General features: G+C 36.5%; 1 protein-coding gene across 2 annotated transcripts in view; it reads left to right on the top strand.

Moving 5' to 3' along the window:
- The window catches only part of LOC117416476 (serine/Arginine-related protein 53-like), a 106,781-nt gene that overhangs the window by 1,386 nt on the left and 87,303 nt on the right, over positions 1–18,092 (top strand). The window contains exons 2-3 of one of the 2 annotated variants that reach the window (XM_034027584.3): positions 1,154–1,347; positions 2,812–2,940. In XM_034027584.3, coding sequence (XP_033883475.1) covers positions 1,178–1,347; positions 2,812–2,940 — 299 coding nt within the window. In that variant the 5' untranslated portion in view covers positions 1,154–1,177. The remainder of the gene's footprint in view (positions 1–1,153; positions 1,348–2,811; positions 2,941–18,092) is intronic. The other variant, XM_034027585.3, reaches the window with a different exon arrangement.

Raw genomic sequence — 18,092 nt, forward strand, 5'->3', positions numbered from 1 at the left:
TAGAGGTGGGCCAAGACATTGCAGGGATGTAGATGAAAGCCTGAAGCAGGGGGGGAATTCTGACTGTTTTCAGTCCCTGCCATATTCCATACTATATGAAATCTATATTACATTCCTGTGAGTGTTACTTTCAGTCAACCGTGAATTTTTTAAAAAATAATAAAGGTTTTCTCAGTATATTTCAATGGCTTACGCTACTGTTTTTGATGTTATAAGTTAACATAAGCAACTATTAACAGGGAAAAAAAATATATTATTCAAGTGTTTAAGTAAAAAAAAACATGTAGCAATACACACAGTAATACTAAGGAAGCATATTCAAAGCTGTACTATAGACAAAAGCTGTTAGTAATGGTTAACTATGTTAAGGTTGGTTTATCCTTCTCTCGCAGATAAAAGCCGTACGTTAGCTGCAGACACTTCTATGGGTGCGCCAGAAGGACTGAAGCACCCCTGAGTTTGCAGACCTTTTGACGCAGCAAAGTGGTCATAGCTGTCGGTCATACTTTCAGCCAGTCTGTGTTACTGCTGGTGTCGACTTGTGACTACAGTTGCCAACAGGCTCCACAATCCCTCAACACTTTGAGACAGGATTTTAAAATGGCCCGTCTCATGAATGAAGTGAATGTGTAAATTGTCTCATATATATATATATATATATAATTTTGAGCAGCAATAACTTCTTAGTGACTCAAATATATAAAGAATAACAATAAGACAAATACAAATACATTGTTTTCATTATTATTATTACTACACAAGTGGTTGCGGCGCATGGTAGCCTATGAAGCACCAATATTAATTTTAGCAAAGGCTCATTTACGCTTTAATTTCATTCAGTTTAGGGGGTTAATCAAAAACTTGCTCTATCGCGCTTCACTGGCTTGCGACCATGCGACAAATGTTGGATTTTTTCAACATCATCAGACCCTGTGCGTTTTGCAGCGCAGACAAGCAAGAAAAGGCTGTACGACTTCTCAAAAAAGACACAGGCCGACCGTCGGAGACCACTGACTGAGACCAAAAATTGGGTTGCATTCGGAAGTATAAACCAGCCTTTAGACAGGTTGCAGAAGAAACGCCAGTCTGTGGTTGTTAAGGGTCATACAGATATCACCTACACTGTTTTCTGTTTTCTTGTTGTATGAAATAGGTTTTATTTTGGTTTAAAGTAAAGATGGGTCGGCACTCATCAGACAGTGAGGAAGACAGCAGGAGCCATCGCAGAAAGAAGCATCGGCGACGATCTTCCAGCAGCTCCTCGGGAAGCAGGGTGACGAGCAGGAAAAAGTCTGGAAGAAGAACAAAATCTAAGTCAAGATCTCCATCTCCTTCACGCACCAGACGGTACAGTTAGTGCTTATGCTTGTGCCATGTTTGTAATTTATGCCGTGCCAGATGGGTTAGTACACTAGCTGCTCTTTCATCACTGGAAGTTTGGGTGAAATGTGTTTGGTGGTCTCAGCTTGGCTTGTATTACAAAACTGCAGCTTCATTTGGCAAAATTGGAACTTTACCACCTGTTTATCTTGGTGAAAACAAGGTCCTTTAGTGCAGAAACGCTTAACCCCATTTAACCTTATGCTTGTCTTCCCAGCTCCTTCTTCAGTATTTACATTTGGTTATAAATGCCTAGCCTTTGCAACGCTTTACTGAATTATTTACCAATGCTGGTGGGAGACAATTCTACCCAGTGAAAAACAGTTGCTGGTTTTTTTTTTACCCAGATTAAAACAGCGCCACCGTGGGCTTTAGTTGTTGAGAGAATAAGGATGAAGAAAATGTTATTTTACATATACCTGCTGTTGAAATGATTGGCTCCCACAATCAGACATGCATCCAGACATGCATCCTACATTTTTAATGCACCTTGTTAACAGTCACTGCATAATGACATTTTCAGTGAGTACCCTTTCAATAGGCATCACAGCCTCATTGCACTCATTAATAGTATTTTATGTTTTCCTGTAAAGACATATTTATTTCCTATTGGTCATTGGTTGTTATATATATGTCTCTCTTGGTTCATTTACAATTTTAAAACGTTTTATACTGAATGTCTATTATTAATTCTTTATGATAAAGAAACAGAATAAAGTTCCAAACCAGAATACTAAATTTTAATAAACATAAAGTAAATGATGACATTTCCGAAAGGCTAGTTAGTGTCTGTTTAATTGGACATCATGTGATAGACTGAGGAATACACATAATAAGATGGTAACAAAAGAGTTTTCAGTGCTCTTTTGTGATGTTGTACAGAAAGGATCTCGGTAAGTCATAATCTAAAAGGAGATCAGTCCAGTCTTGGTAAATTTCACCCCTCACTTATCATTTTCCTTTGAAAACAATTTTGTTTTGGCATAAAAGCATAGCTGCAGTAATGTATTAACTCAGTTATACACTGATACCAGTGATCAATTAAGTACAGTACATTTTCTCTTTTAGTTTAATCACCAATACTTTTGTTCAGTTTCTTACTCTTGAAATGTTATTTTTGTGTTAGCCTCCAAAACTGTGTTCTATTACAACGGTTGCATTAAGAGCAGATTTTAATTCCTGAGATTAAAAAAGTTTACAGTAGAAATATATCACACAAAGAATATAACTAGAGGTAAACCAACTGCAGTACAAAAAGACCTATAGAATCCTATAAATTCTGTAGACGCTTACCTTGCAAGTAGTGACTAGTTACTAAACATAGTTCTATGACTCACTCTTAATCTAGATGTTGATGCTGTTTGGGTGACCCTGAATTACTATACTCAATTAGAAGTGCATCCATTAATCTATAGCTTGTAAACATTTCAGACGCAGACGACGGTCCAGCAGCAGCTCTTCCTATGAGTCCCGGAAGAAACGAAGCAGCCGGAGCAGGTCTGCTGAGCGAGGCAGGGCTTACAGGTCTCGAAGATCTGGGTCAAGAAGCCGAGCAAGAAGGTACTGCCTGTCTTTTTATTTTAAACATCTAACAAGGTCCCCCAGATACAGTGCATTGTGTGGTCAAAAGGCAACACACAAACAAGAGGATTGAACCCATTGACCACATGTCTAGTCATCAACATCAGAAATACAGTCTGTACCGTAAAGTCGCACCAGTCCCTATCGCATCCTAGAGATACCGGTCCAAGGGGTGTTGTCCTTCAGTTATTATGGCTTGATTATGATTAAAAGAAGGGTTGCTCCTTTATTTTAAGTTTAAATTTAATTTCAAAAGCAAAAGGTGAAGTCACAATAAATCCAGAATTAACAATTTAATATGAAATAGCAGCACTGTCTGTAACCATAATCTAGAAGTATACCACCTAAATTCCTTTTGCGTGAATAAATGATGCTAAATACAAGGTTTCAGTGTGTGCGGCCATTTTGACCATGAGTCCATGCCTTTGGCAACATGTGCATCCACCTGAGAGAGCCTATGCCATTCTTAACAAGCGTGTTCTGAACAGTGGGTTAGTAAATAGGGGAAGGGCACAAGCTGACACGATATGTTTAAGAAAATGTTCAAAACGAAGATAAGATATACAGTATGGCCTCTGCATGCATACCGTGATGGGAATTCACAAAATTATTTGAACTAGCTTTTTGTAACAAGTATTGTTCTGGCTCTAGACCTCTGTGTTCCTCAGTTTCCTGAAATCTGTTGGTTTGAAAATATGTTTGTTTAAATGTGTTTATTAAAGGTTCAGAGCATTAAAGTAGTACCCCTGGTGTTCAAAATGACATCACATTTGGGACATAAAAATACTAAACCTAAAGCATATACGTTAACCTAGACTAGGTTATTGCAATAATGGAAATATTTAACTGAAGGCATATCACTTGTTGTATGTTAAATGTAAATTTCATACCAGCCTTTTTGTTGGGAATTACATTTTAGACCCACCATAAAACATTTCAAAGTACCTCCAGTCTATTGCTGTTCATTAGGTTTGGTTTTTAATAACAAATATAACCATAACATCATAATGCAAATACTTTGTGCATGGATGGTTAATGAAACTAATGTCATTAACATTGCAAATTAACCAGCAAACTACAGTATGCTGTTAAATCCTTCAGAACTGTAGACGGCATATTTTATAATTTATGCAAAGGCTTGTGGCTCTACGAATCATTCAAATGGATGACGATAATCACAAGCAGTGTTTTTATAACTTCATTAAACCAGAAAAGATAAAAAGAACAAATACAAGTGTATTGGCGGCATCAGGCAATTATACAGTTTAGTACTGGTTTGTTCTCTTCCTTTTGTTAGGTAGATATTTTGTTTATGCAAGTAGATTAAAACAATTATTGCATCTGACCATTTAAGTATTGCTAATGCTAACAGTACTGCATTATATCTTCTGAAGTCCTGTTGAAGTATTTTGATTAACAGGAATTAGGGCTGCAACGAAGAGTACATTTTGACCTTCGAAGGTTCGGAACACATTATCGAAGGAAGGTTCGAACCTTCGATGGTACTAATTTGCTCAATTTAGTGGTGATGTCACCATAGCTACTTGTTTCTATTTGATTGAAAATCTTATTATTTTACAGGTAATCCATATAAATGGAATAAAACTATCACATGTAGTTTAAAAATAAGTTCTATAGAACAGTAATCATGTTTTTATAATTAAATAAAAATGCACGTTTATTTACACCTAATTGATGCTGCTTGCGAGTAAAACCTTAATTTAACAGTCACCGTTCCAAGCAGGTTATCAGTCACAGTCACATTTTACTACTACTACTACTAAATAATAATAATAATAATAATAATAATAATAATAATAATATTATTAACTTACGATTGTAAAGTGACCCCAGAGATTGGATGTGCCTCCATGATACATCAACAATCGCTTGCACAGTTTGCATTCAGCTTTTTTTTTTTGGTCGCCTGGGCATTTAACAAAAAAAAATCCCTAACAGCAGAGGGGTTGCGAGACATTTCTTTCAATACAGCTTACGCTATACAGCGCTTTGCTTTCGAGATGGCAAATGAAGAAATGTGCCTCTGGTTAACACGAGCTGGAGGGGGGAGGGACGGATGGTACTCAGTTTTTTCGAAATTAAAATTATTAGTGTTAGCGTATATTTTGTATGTTTCAAACATATTCTACCATAGCACTTCTCTTACACTAGGTATTCAGTACATACCATATTACTTCAGTTTGGCACCGCTGCGTTTATTTTAAATTGATCGAAAAGACTGCGGCCCTTAAACGAGGGCGGCCTTTATTAATAATACTATGCTTTACAATACTGTGCTTTGCAATATTTTATTAAATGATTTAAGGCATTTTAGAAACGGCACCATGAGAGGCTCCGATCTGCAGCACTATACTCTTGTGTGTTTTTGGGGCTTGAATACAGTACATTTACTTTTTATTTATTTCTTAGCAGACGCCCTTATCCAGGGCGTCTTACAATTGTTACAAGATATCACATTATTTTACATACAGTTACATTATTTTTACACATTATTTTTACATACAATTACCCATTTATACAGGTGGGGTACAGCAGCAGTGTCCCCCCACCTGGGATTGAACCTACGACCCTCTGGTCAAGAGTCTAACCACTACTCCACACTACTGACAGCTGATGAGAGCCTATTAGGTGGGAGTTGGGAGGTCAGGGGAGTACTGTACCAGCGAATCAGGAGTGTGTATTGGTTGCTGTGGGGCGGGATAAAAAGAGGAGAGAGAACGGTAGTTGAGTGTGATGCAGTTGTTTTTCTTAATGAAAAATATTACCTCTGAATATCGGTTTGATTTCTGTTAAAACTAAAATATATCCTACTCGGTTATTTTTTTTTTCTCACTGTAATTTACCTGCTTTCTCTGTAAGAGAAACCAAATCTAAACCTTCTCATTGATAGTAAGCAAGTTTTTTTTTTTTTTTTTTTTTTTTAATGTATAATTGTACAGGACTTCCAATTCCAATTGAATAAAAAACAAAACAACTAAACCCCCTACAAGAAGATATCTTCAGCCAGCTTTCGGATAGCTTAGAGTGACCGGCAAAGCTCTAAGTTCCTAAGTTTTCACCATCCAAGCTGACGACGAGTAAACAGACAGACCTTGTTTTATCCCCTGCTGTGCTGGCACTGAACTCTGCTAGAAAAAAAGGGTGTGAAGGACTGCTGTGCTATAAGTAGTTCATCTAGTAATCTGTTGGGACTGTACTATAAAATAACATTTGCTTGCTAAGGTGGGTGTACATTAGTTTGTATTACATGCTGCATTGAGGTTGCAGTCTCTTCGGGGGTGTCATTTACATATGCAGAGTTGCGTGTTTCTTTCTTTATTTTTTGAGAAGGGGTAGAAAAAAAGTACCTTTTACGTTTCTTTATTGAGAGCCCTAACCTATACGCTAGCTGATATCTGAGTGAGGTGTTAATTTGAAGTAATTCTGTATTTTACTGAAGCAGTACAACCACTATAGGTACCCTCCCAGTGCTTTGGCATAATAATATACCCTGCTTCATACATGACAGTGGCGCCATGTAGAGGAGTAGTGGGGCATGGTCGTGGGTTCAATCCCAGGTGGGGTACACTGCTGTTGTACACTTGAGCAAGGTACTTTACCTAGATTGCTCCAGTAAAAACCCAACTGTATAAATGGGTAATTGTATGTAAAAATAATGTGATATCTTGTAACAATTGTAAGTCGCCCTGGATAAGGGCGTCTGCTAATGAATAAATAATAATAATAATAATTAATAATAATAATAATAATAATAATAATAATAGAGTTGCTACGTATAACGATTTGGTAGTGGATTTTAACTTTTGTTTAAACACAGTAATATGCATTATACAAATCAAAAGATTGAGTTTTGCATGTGAGTGACATTTAATGTGTGGTTTAAAAAAAAAAAACAGTGCGTGAAAGGCATCTGATGAACCTTCGAAGGTTTAAAACAGTCTTCGAATTCCTGGCTAGCGAACAAATCTTTGAACCTTCTAATCCAGCCCTAACAGCAGTGCTTATTTATACATACTACCCCTTAGAAATGGGATAGACATGGAATTTCTTTAACAGGCTAAATTTACATCAAATTACAATGTATTCAGTTTAAGAGAATGTTTGCCTAATTAAATTCGGCGCTCTCTTTCCATTTTGCAAGAGGAAAAAAAAACATCCACCTGTAAAACAAAAGCCACATCACTGGCAGAAAAATTGAAAGCAACAGCTTACTTTCTAAAACCGTGCACATGGCAATATCAAGAAATATTTCAGCTCAACCAAATTTAATAAATCATCCCATTTCCTAATTTGATTACATTAGATGGTGATGTGGGAGAAGCGTTTCAAATACCATCTCCTCATTAATATACATCAGTCTGGGGAATAGAATGGAATACTAGCGCAGGGATGTCATAGTTACTGTTTCTTAGTTTACTAAATGGAACAGGTTGATGTGATCCGGGGTGCTATTTGTCAATGTCATGTTAAAATGGTTTGGGTCGAGTTATGTAGTCCGGAACGACGTTGGCTGATAAATCAAAAGTGTATTGAGTGGACAGGAGGCAGTGATTGATACCGTGACAGGATATGAAGAAGGGGATCTTGATGCAAGCATGCAAGATATAGAATATGAGAAGGCAAATGGCCCTGGAGTATGGATATTATTCAGTGAAATGAGAATAATAACACGCATGAAAATATTGCTGGGAGAAGATTAGGACCGTTCCTGTTTGAATATTACCCTTGAATTCCTTTGTGTGAAATTGTGTTTTGGATCCAGCATTTTAAGTATCCCTTATACTGTATTTACATTCTGTCCAGGAACAAGAAAAACAGACACTGTGTTGCAGGATCGTACAATAACTGAGAAAAAACATTTTGTCAAATAGTGAATGCTTATGCGCTGGGATTAATGAATGTCTTAATGGTTAGACACAAGACACAAGTGTAACCTCCAGCCCTGTTAAACCGTGAAGGCATCCGTTACCTTTGAATTAGTTTGGTGCCTGTGATTGTAATTTCCATTTTTATCTTTTTGTATTTTATTTTAAACAGGCAGCATTCAGTGCTTAGTCTCCAGGTTGGAGATTATTCAACAAACAGTTTCATTTACAGTTTTCTTTTGATTACCCACAGGATCAGATTTATTGGAATAAAAAGCAGATTTTGACTGCTGGCAGAATGTTTCTATGCACCAGCACATGAGCAAGAAATTTGTGATTTAAATAAACTTAAAATTTAAATAGTGTTCATAGCTCTTGTAGACATAACCGTAAAAATGTAGAATAAACATGTCACATGGATTTTGAGACAAAACTTCAATACTGTTCTTGGGAAAACTTTTTGTGAGATGGAGCGCTAGAAAAATAAACTTTAAATGCTAGCGCTGATCATCCATTTTACAAGTATTGTGTGTTTGAGGCCCTGTTCTTTCTTTAAATACATTTTTTATTTAGTGCTCATTCAAAGTGAGAAAAACAAACCTGTCTATGATGAGTTACTCTCTGCAAGTGCAATTCTTTGAGTGCTGGTTGAATAATGTCCCACTGGGTGCTAGGTTGAGGCCAGTGGCGACTCGAAGGGGTGGCACACCTGGTCACTGCCAGGGTTTATTATTAAAAAAAAAAAAATATATATATATATATATATATATATATATATATTATAATCGTACGGGGGTTCAGAATAGGTGAAGTAGTGCGCAGTAGTTTATTTCAAACTTTCAAACCTAATACTAGAACGACCAAGAGCGGTCATTTTGAATGCAAAATAAATATAATAATGAAAGGACAAAAATCTTATATAAGTCTTTGTTTTATTCAGGCACGTCATATAACATATCTCCATAACTGAAACAATGTAAATAAACAGATATTTGAACATAAATTAGTTCATATGGACACGTATTGCATAAAGCGCAACCAGAAACAACGATAAAAAATGAAAAAAAACATTGAAAAGAAATGAGTGTGTATACAGGTATATTATGTATATACAAAACTGTACAATAGAAACAATGTAAATAAGTACCAAAATATGTAAAATAAATGGGTGTATATTGCATTACAGTACCTTAGGTATATGTAAAAGTAGCTGAAACGCCATGTAACAAACAACCTACTTTTGTATAAATGTGTTTCTACATATATGTTATAATTGAAATTACATAAATAAATAAACATTTGGATAGAATGGGCTATACAAAAACGACAGCGCATCATGTCATCAAAGAAGTTCATAGGCTGTCTGCACTATATTTATGTTTCGGCACTGCCTTTATGCTAGCTACAGTACTGTATAAATATATTGCTGTTATGTATATACAAACCTGCAGAGCCAAAACTGTGTAAATAAGTACCAAAAATGTAAAATAAAGGGGTTTATATTGCCTACAGTATGTACAGTACAAAGCACGCATAGGCTATCCGAAACTTCATGTCAAAAGAAAAGAAAAAAGTGTCTAATGCGTTTTATACAGGCATATTCTAACGTTGTGGCAACGTATCTGGGAACTTCATTTTTACATTGCCATAGTGTTATATTTTTACGTTGCCACAACATTATCACAACGTCATGGCATCGTCGTGGCAACATTGGACAGCAGTGTGGGCAGCAGTGTGGAGTAGTGGTTAGGGCTCTGGACTCTTGACCGGAGGGTCGTGGGTTCAATCCCTGGTAGGGGACACTGCTGCTGTACCCTTGAGCAAGGCACTTTACCTAGATTGCTCCAGTAAAAACCCAACTGTATAAATGGGTAATTGTATACCTTGTAACAATTGTAAGTCGCCCTGGATAAGGGTGTCTGCTAAGAAATAAATAATAATAATAAATTGCATTACAACATTGTAGCAACGAATCAGGGAACTTCATTGTTATGTTGTGACGTTGCTACAATGTTGTGGAAACGTAATATTGTTAGCTGGGTTATTGCGTTATCACAAAAGTATGGTCGTGAACGGTTAGAAAATAAGGAGAATGGTATCTGAAAAATGGGTCCTGTTCTGCAATAATAATAATATATGAAAAACAATGTTTATGTTTTAAATTTCAGTACTTTCTTGGGTACACCGCTCATAAAAATAAAGATACAATAGGATTAGGTCATATTTTGGTTAAAGCATTTCGTATTGGAAGCCGCAAGGTGGCGTAGCTATGTTTGTTTAATATGAATGGAAAGTTAGCACCTGACAACCCAGGAAGTTGCTCTGTTTTCTTTCTGATTAAGAACACCCTCTAGTCGTCTCAATACTGTGGTGCAGTCATCGCGGTGTCGTTGTTTGGAAAACTTGCTATGTGGTTAACAAATGCATTGCTGTATTTTGTCAAAAGTCATTTATCTAATAATTTATACCCGAGACATTTGGGTAATTAAAACTCCTTTGTCTCTAGACTACCAACCCTGAACACCGCTTACCACCAGAACCTTTAAATTGTGCCCCCCCCCACTATCAACAGTTAAGCGTTGCCTCTGGTTGAGGCATATCAAATGTATCTGAATTGTGACTCGAGACAGATTCTAGGAAGCCTACAGAATGAAAGGCACGGAAGGCTGGCGAATTAGCCAAATGTGCTTATTTGTCGATTTTTACTCCCCAGTCCTACAAACATTTGAATGCATAATAAAAAAAACTGTTTTACAGTTGTTGTAATTTATTTTCCTTCATTTCACATTTGAAAGGTTAAGGAGCAAACCTGTTGATAAGAAACAAGCTGGAGCAGAAAAGGGATGTATATCGCTAGATGAATCTTTTATCTGAGCGTGACTTCGTGCAGGCAAACTGGGCAAGTCTGTTTTTCATTAGGCTTCACACTAGCCCTTATTAGGCAGCAGAGATGTTGAGCGAGTGAAACACATTTGGAATTTCTGCTAAAGTCCAGAAGGTGCTGAGCAACATGAAAAAGTGATAGAGGGCACTGAATATAAATCACATTTGCTCAATATTCAACGATAAAAATCTCACAGCTGATGAACTTTTCTCAATTTTCAACTTTATTATACTGTTCCAAGGTTAAGGTCAGATACATGCTGTTTGTTTTGTCAAGATGTCAAGAGCTCAGTAAACCAGAGGTTTTTTTTTGGGGGGGGGGGAGGGAGGGGGCTTTGTTATGGTATCTCTAGGTTGCCATATTGCAACGGAGGGCATCGTGCAACCTTTAAAAGTTGGGTTTGTTAAGAGTAAGAGGATTGAGCAGACTTTCAAGAGTAGGGGCTAATACAGCTGATTCTCAAGCCAAAAGAAAAGTGGTGGAAAGACTTAATAGTGGCTGAACTCTTTATATTATTGTGGGTAGTCAATAGAAGGCAACATAAAGGGAAGCAGTAGGGGGAATCGGACTGCAATCCTATACAATGACCGCAGCAATGAAATGGGCTGAATCAAAGCCACACAGCGCTTTCCATTACCATGGTTGATTAAGGGGCTGCTGGGTGGCAGGGAGTTGCTGCTGTGGCTGCACAAAATTACCCTGGTTGCCATATTGCAAAACTGGTTTAGGGTAAGTTCAGTGCAGCTTGTGTAAGTACTAAATTATATCTGTGTGATATACTGGGAGGCTGAAACATGTTTAGTCTCTAATTTGTTGACTTATTGAAAAGGACCCAAAATTCAATATTGCTTTGCTTTGAAACATTAGCCATTGATAATTTTCAAAAAGTTTCGAAAAAAAGAAAGAAAGAAACTAATTTAACCACAGTAACATTTCTGGACAGGACGAACATAATGCTATAGAAAGTTGCATTTGTACATGTAGGTAAATGTGCAAAGCAATAATTATGTAGTAATTCAAATTCCTCATTAAACATTAGTGCAAATAAACCTGTAACTAATAGTAGCATGTCTATTCTACGTTGACCTCTAGCATGACAGTATAAATATGTAAAGTTTTGGTTTAACCTTTTGGGCTTTTAATCGTGGAAGTAATAACAACATTGGGAGTAAACATCATTTGAATAATAACATCTGAATATAGATCATTATCTTTTATTAATACCATTTCTCAGCTTTACTAGAATACTGTACTGAGCGCTTATCTTTCTATGGTTTAGTGCACTTTAGTTTTAGTCGTCCAGCAGTTAAAAAACAATCTGCTTCTTATGCAGTAAATATATTACAATCACATTAAAAGTTCTGTTTGTTAGAAAGTAAGCTTTGTCTCAGAATTAGGAAATGAATACAAAATAAATCTCTCCTTCCTACTTTTTCTATTTAAGCTTCTAGAAGTTCTTCCAAATTGGGTTTTAAATGCCAATTAGCAGGTTGAATGTAGTAAAATAAAAGCAAATGCATCCAAAATGGCCTCACCTTATGGCTGGTTAGACTTCTGAGGGAAAAGCTGACCCTTTGCTCTAAGCAAGGCTTTGAGAGAAATATTCACTCTAATGAACACATTAATTAGAACCATAACTATTTATAAGATGATAATTAGAAACGAAGCACAGTAAACTGGGTTTTTCCTGCAATTAATGGAGGATTAATTACTGGAGGTAATGAAGTGGATTTTTGAAATGCATTAAGGTGAAGTACAGAGATGTGCAAGGCTTTGTGATCACCACATAATTATTTTGGACTGTTTGAGCGAAGCTCATACGAGATGGCTAATAAGCATCATTGCATCATTATATATGCACCTAAAAAGACTTGCCACCAAAATGACTGTCTAATTATTTCTAATTGGCGGGACTCTGTGTAGTCAGTGAGCTGTTTGTAGCCATTTTAGCATTCATTTAATAATGCTCCAGGCCAATGTGATGAAGGGAACAAGCTTAAGGTACAGGCTGGCCTTGGCTAGCAACATTGATCAGGTTTGGTGGGGCAACAATTTGAAATGTGTTTGCGTATGTAGAGGTCAGAACCTGAAGTAGTTTGACCGAAGTTAGCCTTATTTATTTATTTTTAATTTAAAGCTACTTGAGAGTGTTTGTTTGCAATTAGCAAAATAATTGTATCTGTCACACTGTTTTGATTTCCATATGATACCGTATTCTTTCCTCGTTGTCCTTTCCTATGTCATATTAGCATTGATGGAAGCCAAATATTCTCTTTTGGAATTCCTGTGATTCTCATTCCATGCTAGGGCATATACTCTCTGGCCAGCTCCACAAATTCTTAGTTTAAACAACAACTTGCATTTCAGCACATTCATTTGCTGAGCTCCTGATTGACGCTGAGTGAAACTTTCTACCCAAGGACAAAATTATTTTTCAGAGCTTTTAAGAATGTCTCTGAGGAATAAGTCATTAAGCATTAAGAGGGAAGAAAGAAGCAGTCCAATCATTTTCCACAGGATTTTAATAGTTAGTGGAATATATGTATTCTAACTGCTGACAGCTATATATGTATCCAAGGCTAGTGCTTAATGAGTAAAAAAAAAAAAGGAACAGTGGAGATTTTTGTAATTTAATGTATTCTTTCATAAATGTATTTTTCTATAAAGTATCCCCCACCACCCCAAAATGTAATAATTTCTGGATTTATTTGTCTGATAGAAGCATAGGTGTTCCATATTTCTGTGTTTTTTAGCTGCACTAAAGTAGGTTTGAGTTAACATCCTGTTAAGTTCATGTCTTGAAGACCCTGCAAAAGACAAGCCTAGTGGAGCCGTAACCAAAGCCAGCTGTGCGATTTTTGTCCATATATAAATGTCATACCGATGGTTTGACAGAAAAGCAGTAAAGCAAATTGTAGGCTAATAAACTAAAAGGTCAGGTATGGCTTTTTGTGGAGAACAATGTGGTTCTAATTATTTATGTAATATTTAATTTAAAAAAATACTAAACAAAGAAATCATGAACTTTTTTAAAGAAGTTGCGCCACACTTTGAAACTAAATGAAACACTCTTCCTTTTTTTAATGTAATTCCTGTCTCTGGAATATATTCTTGTTTTTACAGTCCTGTCTGTTTCTGTCAGAGGTGTAGAGCACCGAATAACACATTTTGCTCCATCATCCATTTATGATTTGGTGGTTTTAAAAAAAAAAAAAAAAAAAAAAAACCTAAACCTACTATAATAGAACTGCATATTTTCCAGACTGTGTTGCTCCATATTGACACAAACCCTCTCAAATAAAATAACTTCCTCCTATACTGCTACAAAATCTTTATTTTTAACAACTTAAGTAACATTGGCTCGCTCTGTTCCAGCAGTGACCCCCTCATACACAGTAATATCTGACAAGCAAGTGATTGAACAGATGTCCAAAAACAGAAATTGCCAGTAATTTTTTTTTTTTTTTTTTTAAAAAGGCCGACAGTCATTTCTGTATTCCATGAAATGAAAACAGAAACACTGCATGACAGTACAAAAGATATGAAGTGCAGTACTGTGCAATAGCAGTGGGGAAGATGTTTATCCAATAATAAACACGTGTTTGACCGGTGCTTAATGTACTACAGTAGACTGCAACAATCGATTACCAGCATTGGCTGCTATTTTTATTAAGCAAATTAGAGGGATGTGAGAGATTAGTGTTCTGGTTTAAGTTCGTTTTGGATATATCTTAATTCACTTTATTAAGTACTTGTATATTAAACACTGTATAGTGTGCACACATACACATGGCTATAGATAAATTGCATTAAATCAGCAAAATGTTGGTATTTCATTTTTAAAATGTTTAAATATACCCCTTTTTATTTTTTATGGTTTTAATTGTGTCATCACTTTGTGACTGCTCAATGTTTTTAAAAAATCCTTTTTGACTACATTTTGTCCAGAGAGTTATTAATCAAAGCATGCTTTGAAGCAGACCACCTTAAGCGTTATTAGGCTGTCGGTACTCATCTGTGCTGTTGAAAATTGATCAACCTCATTTAAGATTTTAAAAATAAAATTAAGATGAGGTTTAATTGACCAACTTTCTTATTTGTTAGTTACCGGTAGTTAAATACCAAACCAAACATTGTGTGGTTATTAGATAAGGATTAGATGAGGGCCAGATTTATTATTTGTAGTTTACAATGAGATATATAAGGACGTCTCATTCAACGCCTATGTCAGAGACGATTTTCTCCCTGCTTATCAAAAAGCACTGACTTCATTTCCTTGGATCAATGAAAATTAATAGTTTCTCTTTTTATGAGTCCAGTATTCCAGATGTAGTTTATATTTAATTAAGTGTAGTTTCCTTTTTGCTGATGGTATGTGTATCTGTTTTGTGTCGTGCATTCTTTCTAGTTTTACAGTTTTCCACCTGTTTTCTTTCAGCATTTATGATTTTTCTTATACTAGAGTTGTGAGGTTCTAAATCACTTAAGTACACAGCATAGCAGTCCACATTTAAACAATAAAATGCTGTTAAATAAAGTCTTCAGATCTTGTACCACTTCATAAATATACATGTAGAAAAAAAAAACCCAAAAAACGTATGTAGCCCAAGAGCACACCTGCTAATTAAAGACACATCACTGAAACTTGTTCTGAAACGTGCTTGTTTGCTCAAGCCGCACTGTGGGCACTCAGAATACAGATGGCCCTGGCAAAAGCAATTATGCGAACTGAGCAGCTGTTACATTTAGTGCAACAAATTTTGATCCTGGATTTTAAATTTCAATTGATTACCTGTGAAGAAATTAGCAAATTAACACTCATTTGGTAGTAACTCATGGTTGACCTGCAAAGGTATTTATAGAGTTAAGAGACTGGGCTGAAGTGCTAATGGAGTTAAAGTCATTTTCAAGTTGCTTTGGAGACCTTTTGAAAGTAGGGGATACTTATGAACCTGAGATTTCTGGTATGAGAATTATTGTACCTCTGCTGAGTGATGCCAGGCATCTGTGCGTACAATTGCATGTCTTAGGACGTAAGGAGGATCTGGATGTAAGGAGCCTTTGAAGATGTTTGAATTTGATTAAATGACTTAACCTTTGGCTGGGTGGGTGGGCGCCATGTCTGGTGAAACTTTTCTAGCTTTGTATTTCTGCAATTTATTTTTGATGTTTGTTTGTTTGTTTGTTTGTTTTTATTTAAACTTCTTAATGTTAATATTTTGGTCTTTCAGTATTTTTCTTTGCATGGATTTACATTAAAAGACCTTCCACCTTGGTGAATGATACCAGTACTTATTTTGAATATTATTGGCAGCGAGAATATTATTCATCGAAGGTGTTCTAAAAACATTTTAAATACAGTTTGTAGCTTGCCTATAATGTATATGTTAAACATTCCTGGAATAATTAATTGCGGTATAACATCTTGTTCAATTAATTGTTTTTGCTATTGACTCAAGGTTGTTGGTGCTACATTTGAGCAGATGAAGCATGACCAATATTATTATTATTATTATTATTATTATTATTATTATTATTATTATTATTTATTTCTTAGCAGACGCCCTTATCCAGGGTGACTTACAGTCGTAAACAAAAATACATTTCAAGAATCACAGTACAATATCCCACTCAGTTGCACTCAATCCAGTAGGTTTCCAAGCAGTACTGCAGTTTCCTGTAGAGAAGAAACAAGAACACTTCAGTTAGATTTTCTCTTTTTTTTTTGTTAGTTTTGTTAGCTGATATTTTTACATGCACGCATTTGCCTGACTAAATAAATGATTAGCTGTTTTTAAATTCCAGGAAAAAGAAATAAGGGGGCTCCCGAGTGGCGCTTCTGGTAAAGGTGCTCCGCGTGGAGTGCAGGATGTGCCCTATAGCCTGGAGGTTGCCGGTTCGAGTCCAGTCTATTCTATTGCCGACCGTGGACGAGAACTCCCAGGGGGCACCGCGCATTTGGCTGAGCACCACCCGGGTGGAGGGTTTAAGGTCGGCCAGGGTGTCCTCGGCTCACCGTGCACCAGCGACCCCTGTAGACTGGCCGGACGTCTGCAGGTTTGCCTGTAAGCTTCCCAGAGCTGCATTGTCCTCCGACGCTGTAGCTCTGGGTTGGCTGCATGGCAGGCCTGCAGAGTGAAAAGAAGCAGTCGGCTGATGGCACATGCTTTGGAGGACAGCGTGTGTTCGTCTTCGCCGCTCCCGAGTCAGAGCAGGGGTGGTAGCGGTGAGCTGAGCTAAAAATACAATTCGACATTTCAAATTGGGAGAAAACAGGGTAAAATCAATTGCCGATTTTTCTAAATTAAAAACAAAAAAAAAAGAAAGAAAGAAATCTCTTACTAACAACTTCATATAGTGTGGCAGAAACAAACCAGGTCAGGTCTTCGAAAAAAAACGTGACCGTTGAATTGAGACATCCTGATTGTAAAGAGCAATAAAACTGCTGTGTGGGTTTTTTACATTTTTTTTTTTTTGTTATACACCAGAACTTTAGCAGCTTGTGTTTTGACTGTGCAGACCACCGTAAACGTTATTAGGCTGTCACCACTCATTAAGACGGTTCAGGACATCTGTGTTGAAAATTGATCAACCTCATATAGGATTTAGCTAAACTTTTTAATTTAACAACTTTCTTATTTGTTGGGTACTGGCCGTTGTAGAACAAATAGACACCAAACCAAACAGTGAATTGTTATTAGATAAGAATTCAATTTGGTGGAACATTTCCATTTTTACCAGAAAAAAACAGAATACATCAAGACTTCTCTTTTGACACATTTTTCATAGAGAGGATATTCACCCTTCCCTAATGCTATTATTAATTTATAATGCATTGAGAATGTATGAATGTGCCAGTTTGCCCCTGTTTGCTAAGTCTCTCTGTCAATACTATCTACCCTAAAAGTTTTAGAACTACAGTGCATCCTCAAGGCACTTGTAGATTATAGTTATATGCTGAGGACACATCAAGTGATCTCAGGGACAGCAGTCTCCCTTGCTTCTTACTTTGAATACAGCTAATCTCTTTATGCACTGGCTATTGCTTAATTATATAGGAAGTACATGCAAATCTTAATTTCTTATTAGAATGTCATACGCCACTCTGTTGTAATAGTTTTAATCAAGAGAGTACACTTTGTTGTGTGTGTTTTTTATATTGTTACATTTTTGTTACAAATCTGTGCAGGGAGCACTGCACTGTAGTTTGCGTTGGTTGGGAAGGAGAGTCGTTTGCTGTTAGTTCACTATATGCTTCAGCGGCCCATACTGGTGGGGCATCTGACAACTCCAGAGGGAGACTCCTCCAGTTTTCAGTAACATGGTGACTTCCAATGCTTCTGTTTGGCAGGACAAAAGGG

The sequence above is a fragment of the Acipenser ruthenus genome, chromosome 12 (assembly GCF_902713425.1).
Source record: "Acipenser ruthenus chromosome 12, fAciRut3.2 maternal haplotype, whole genome shotgun sequence".
In the NCBI taxonomy this organism is placed as follows: Eukaryota; Metazoa; Chordata; class Actinopteri; order Acipenseriformes; family Acipenseridae; genus Acipenser; species Acipenser ruthenus.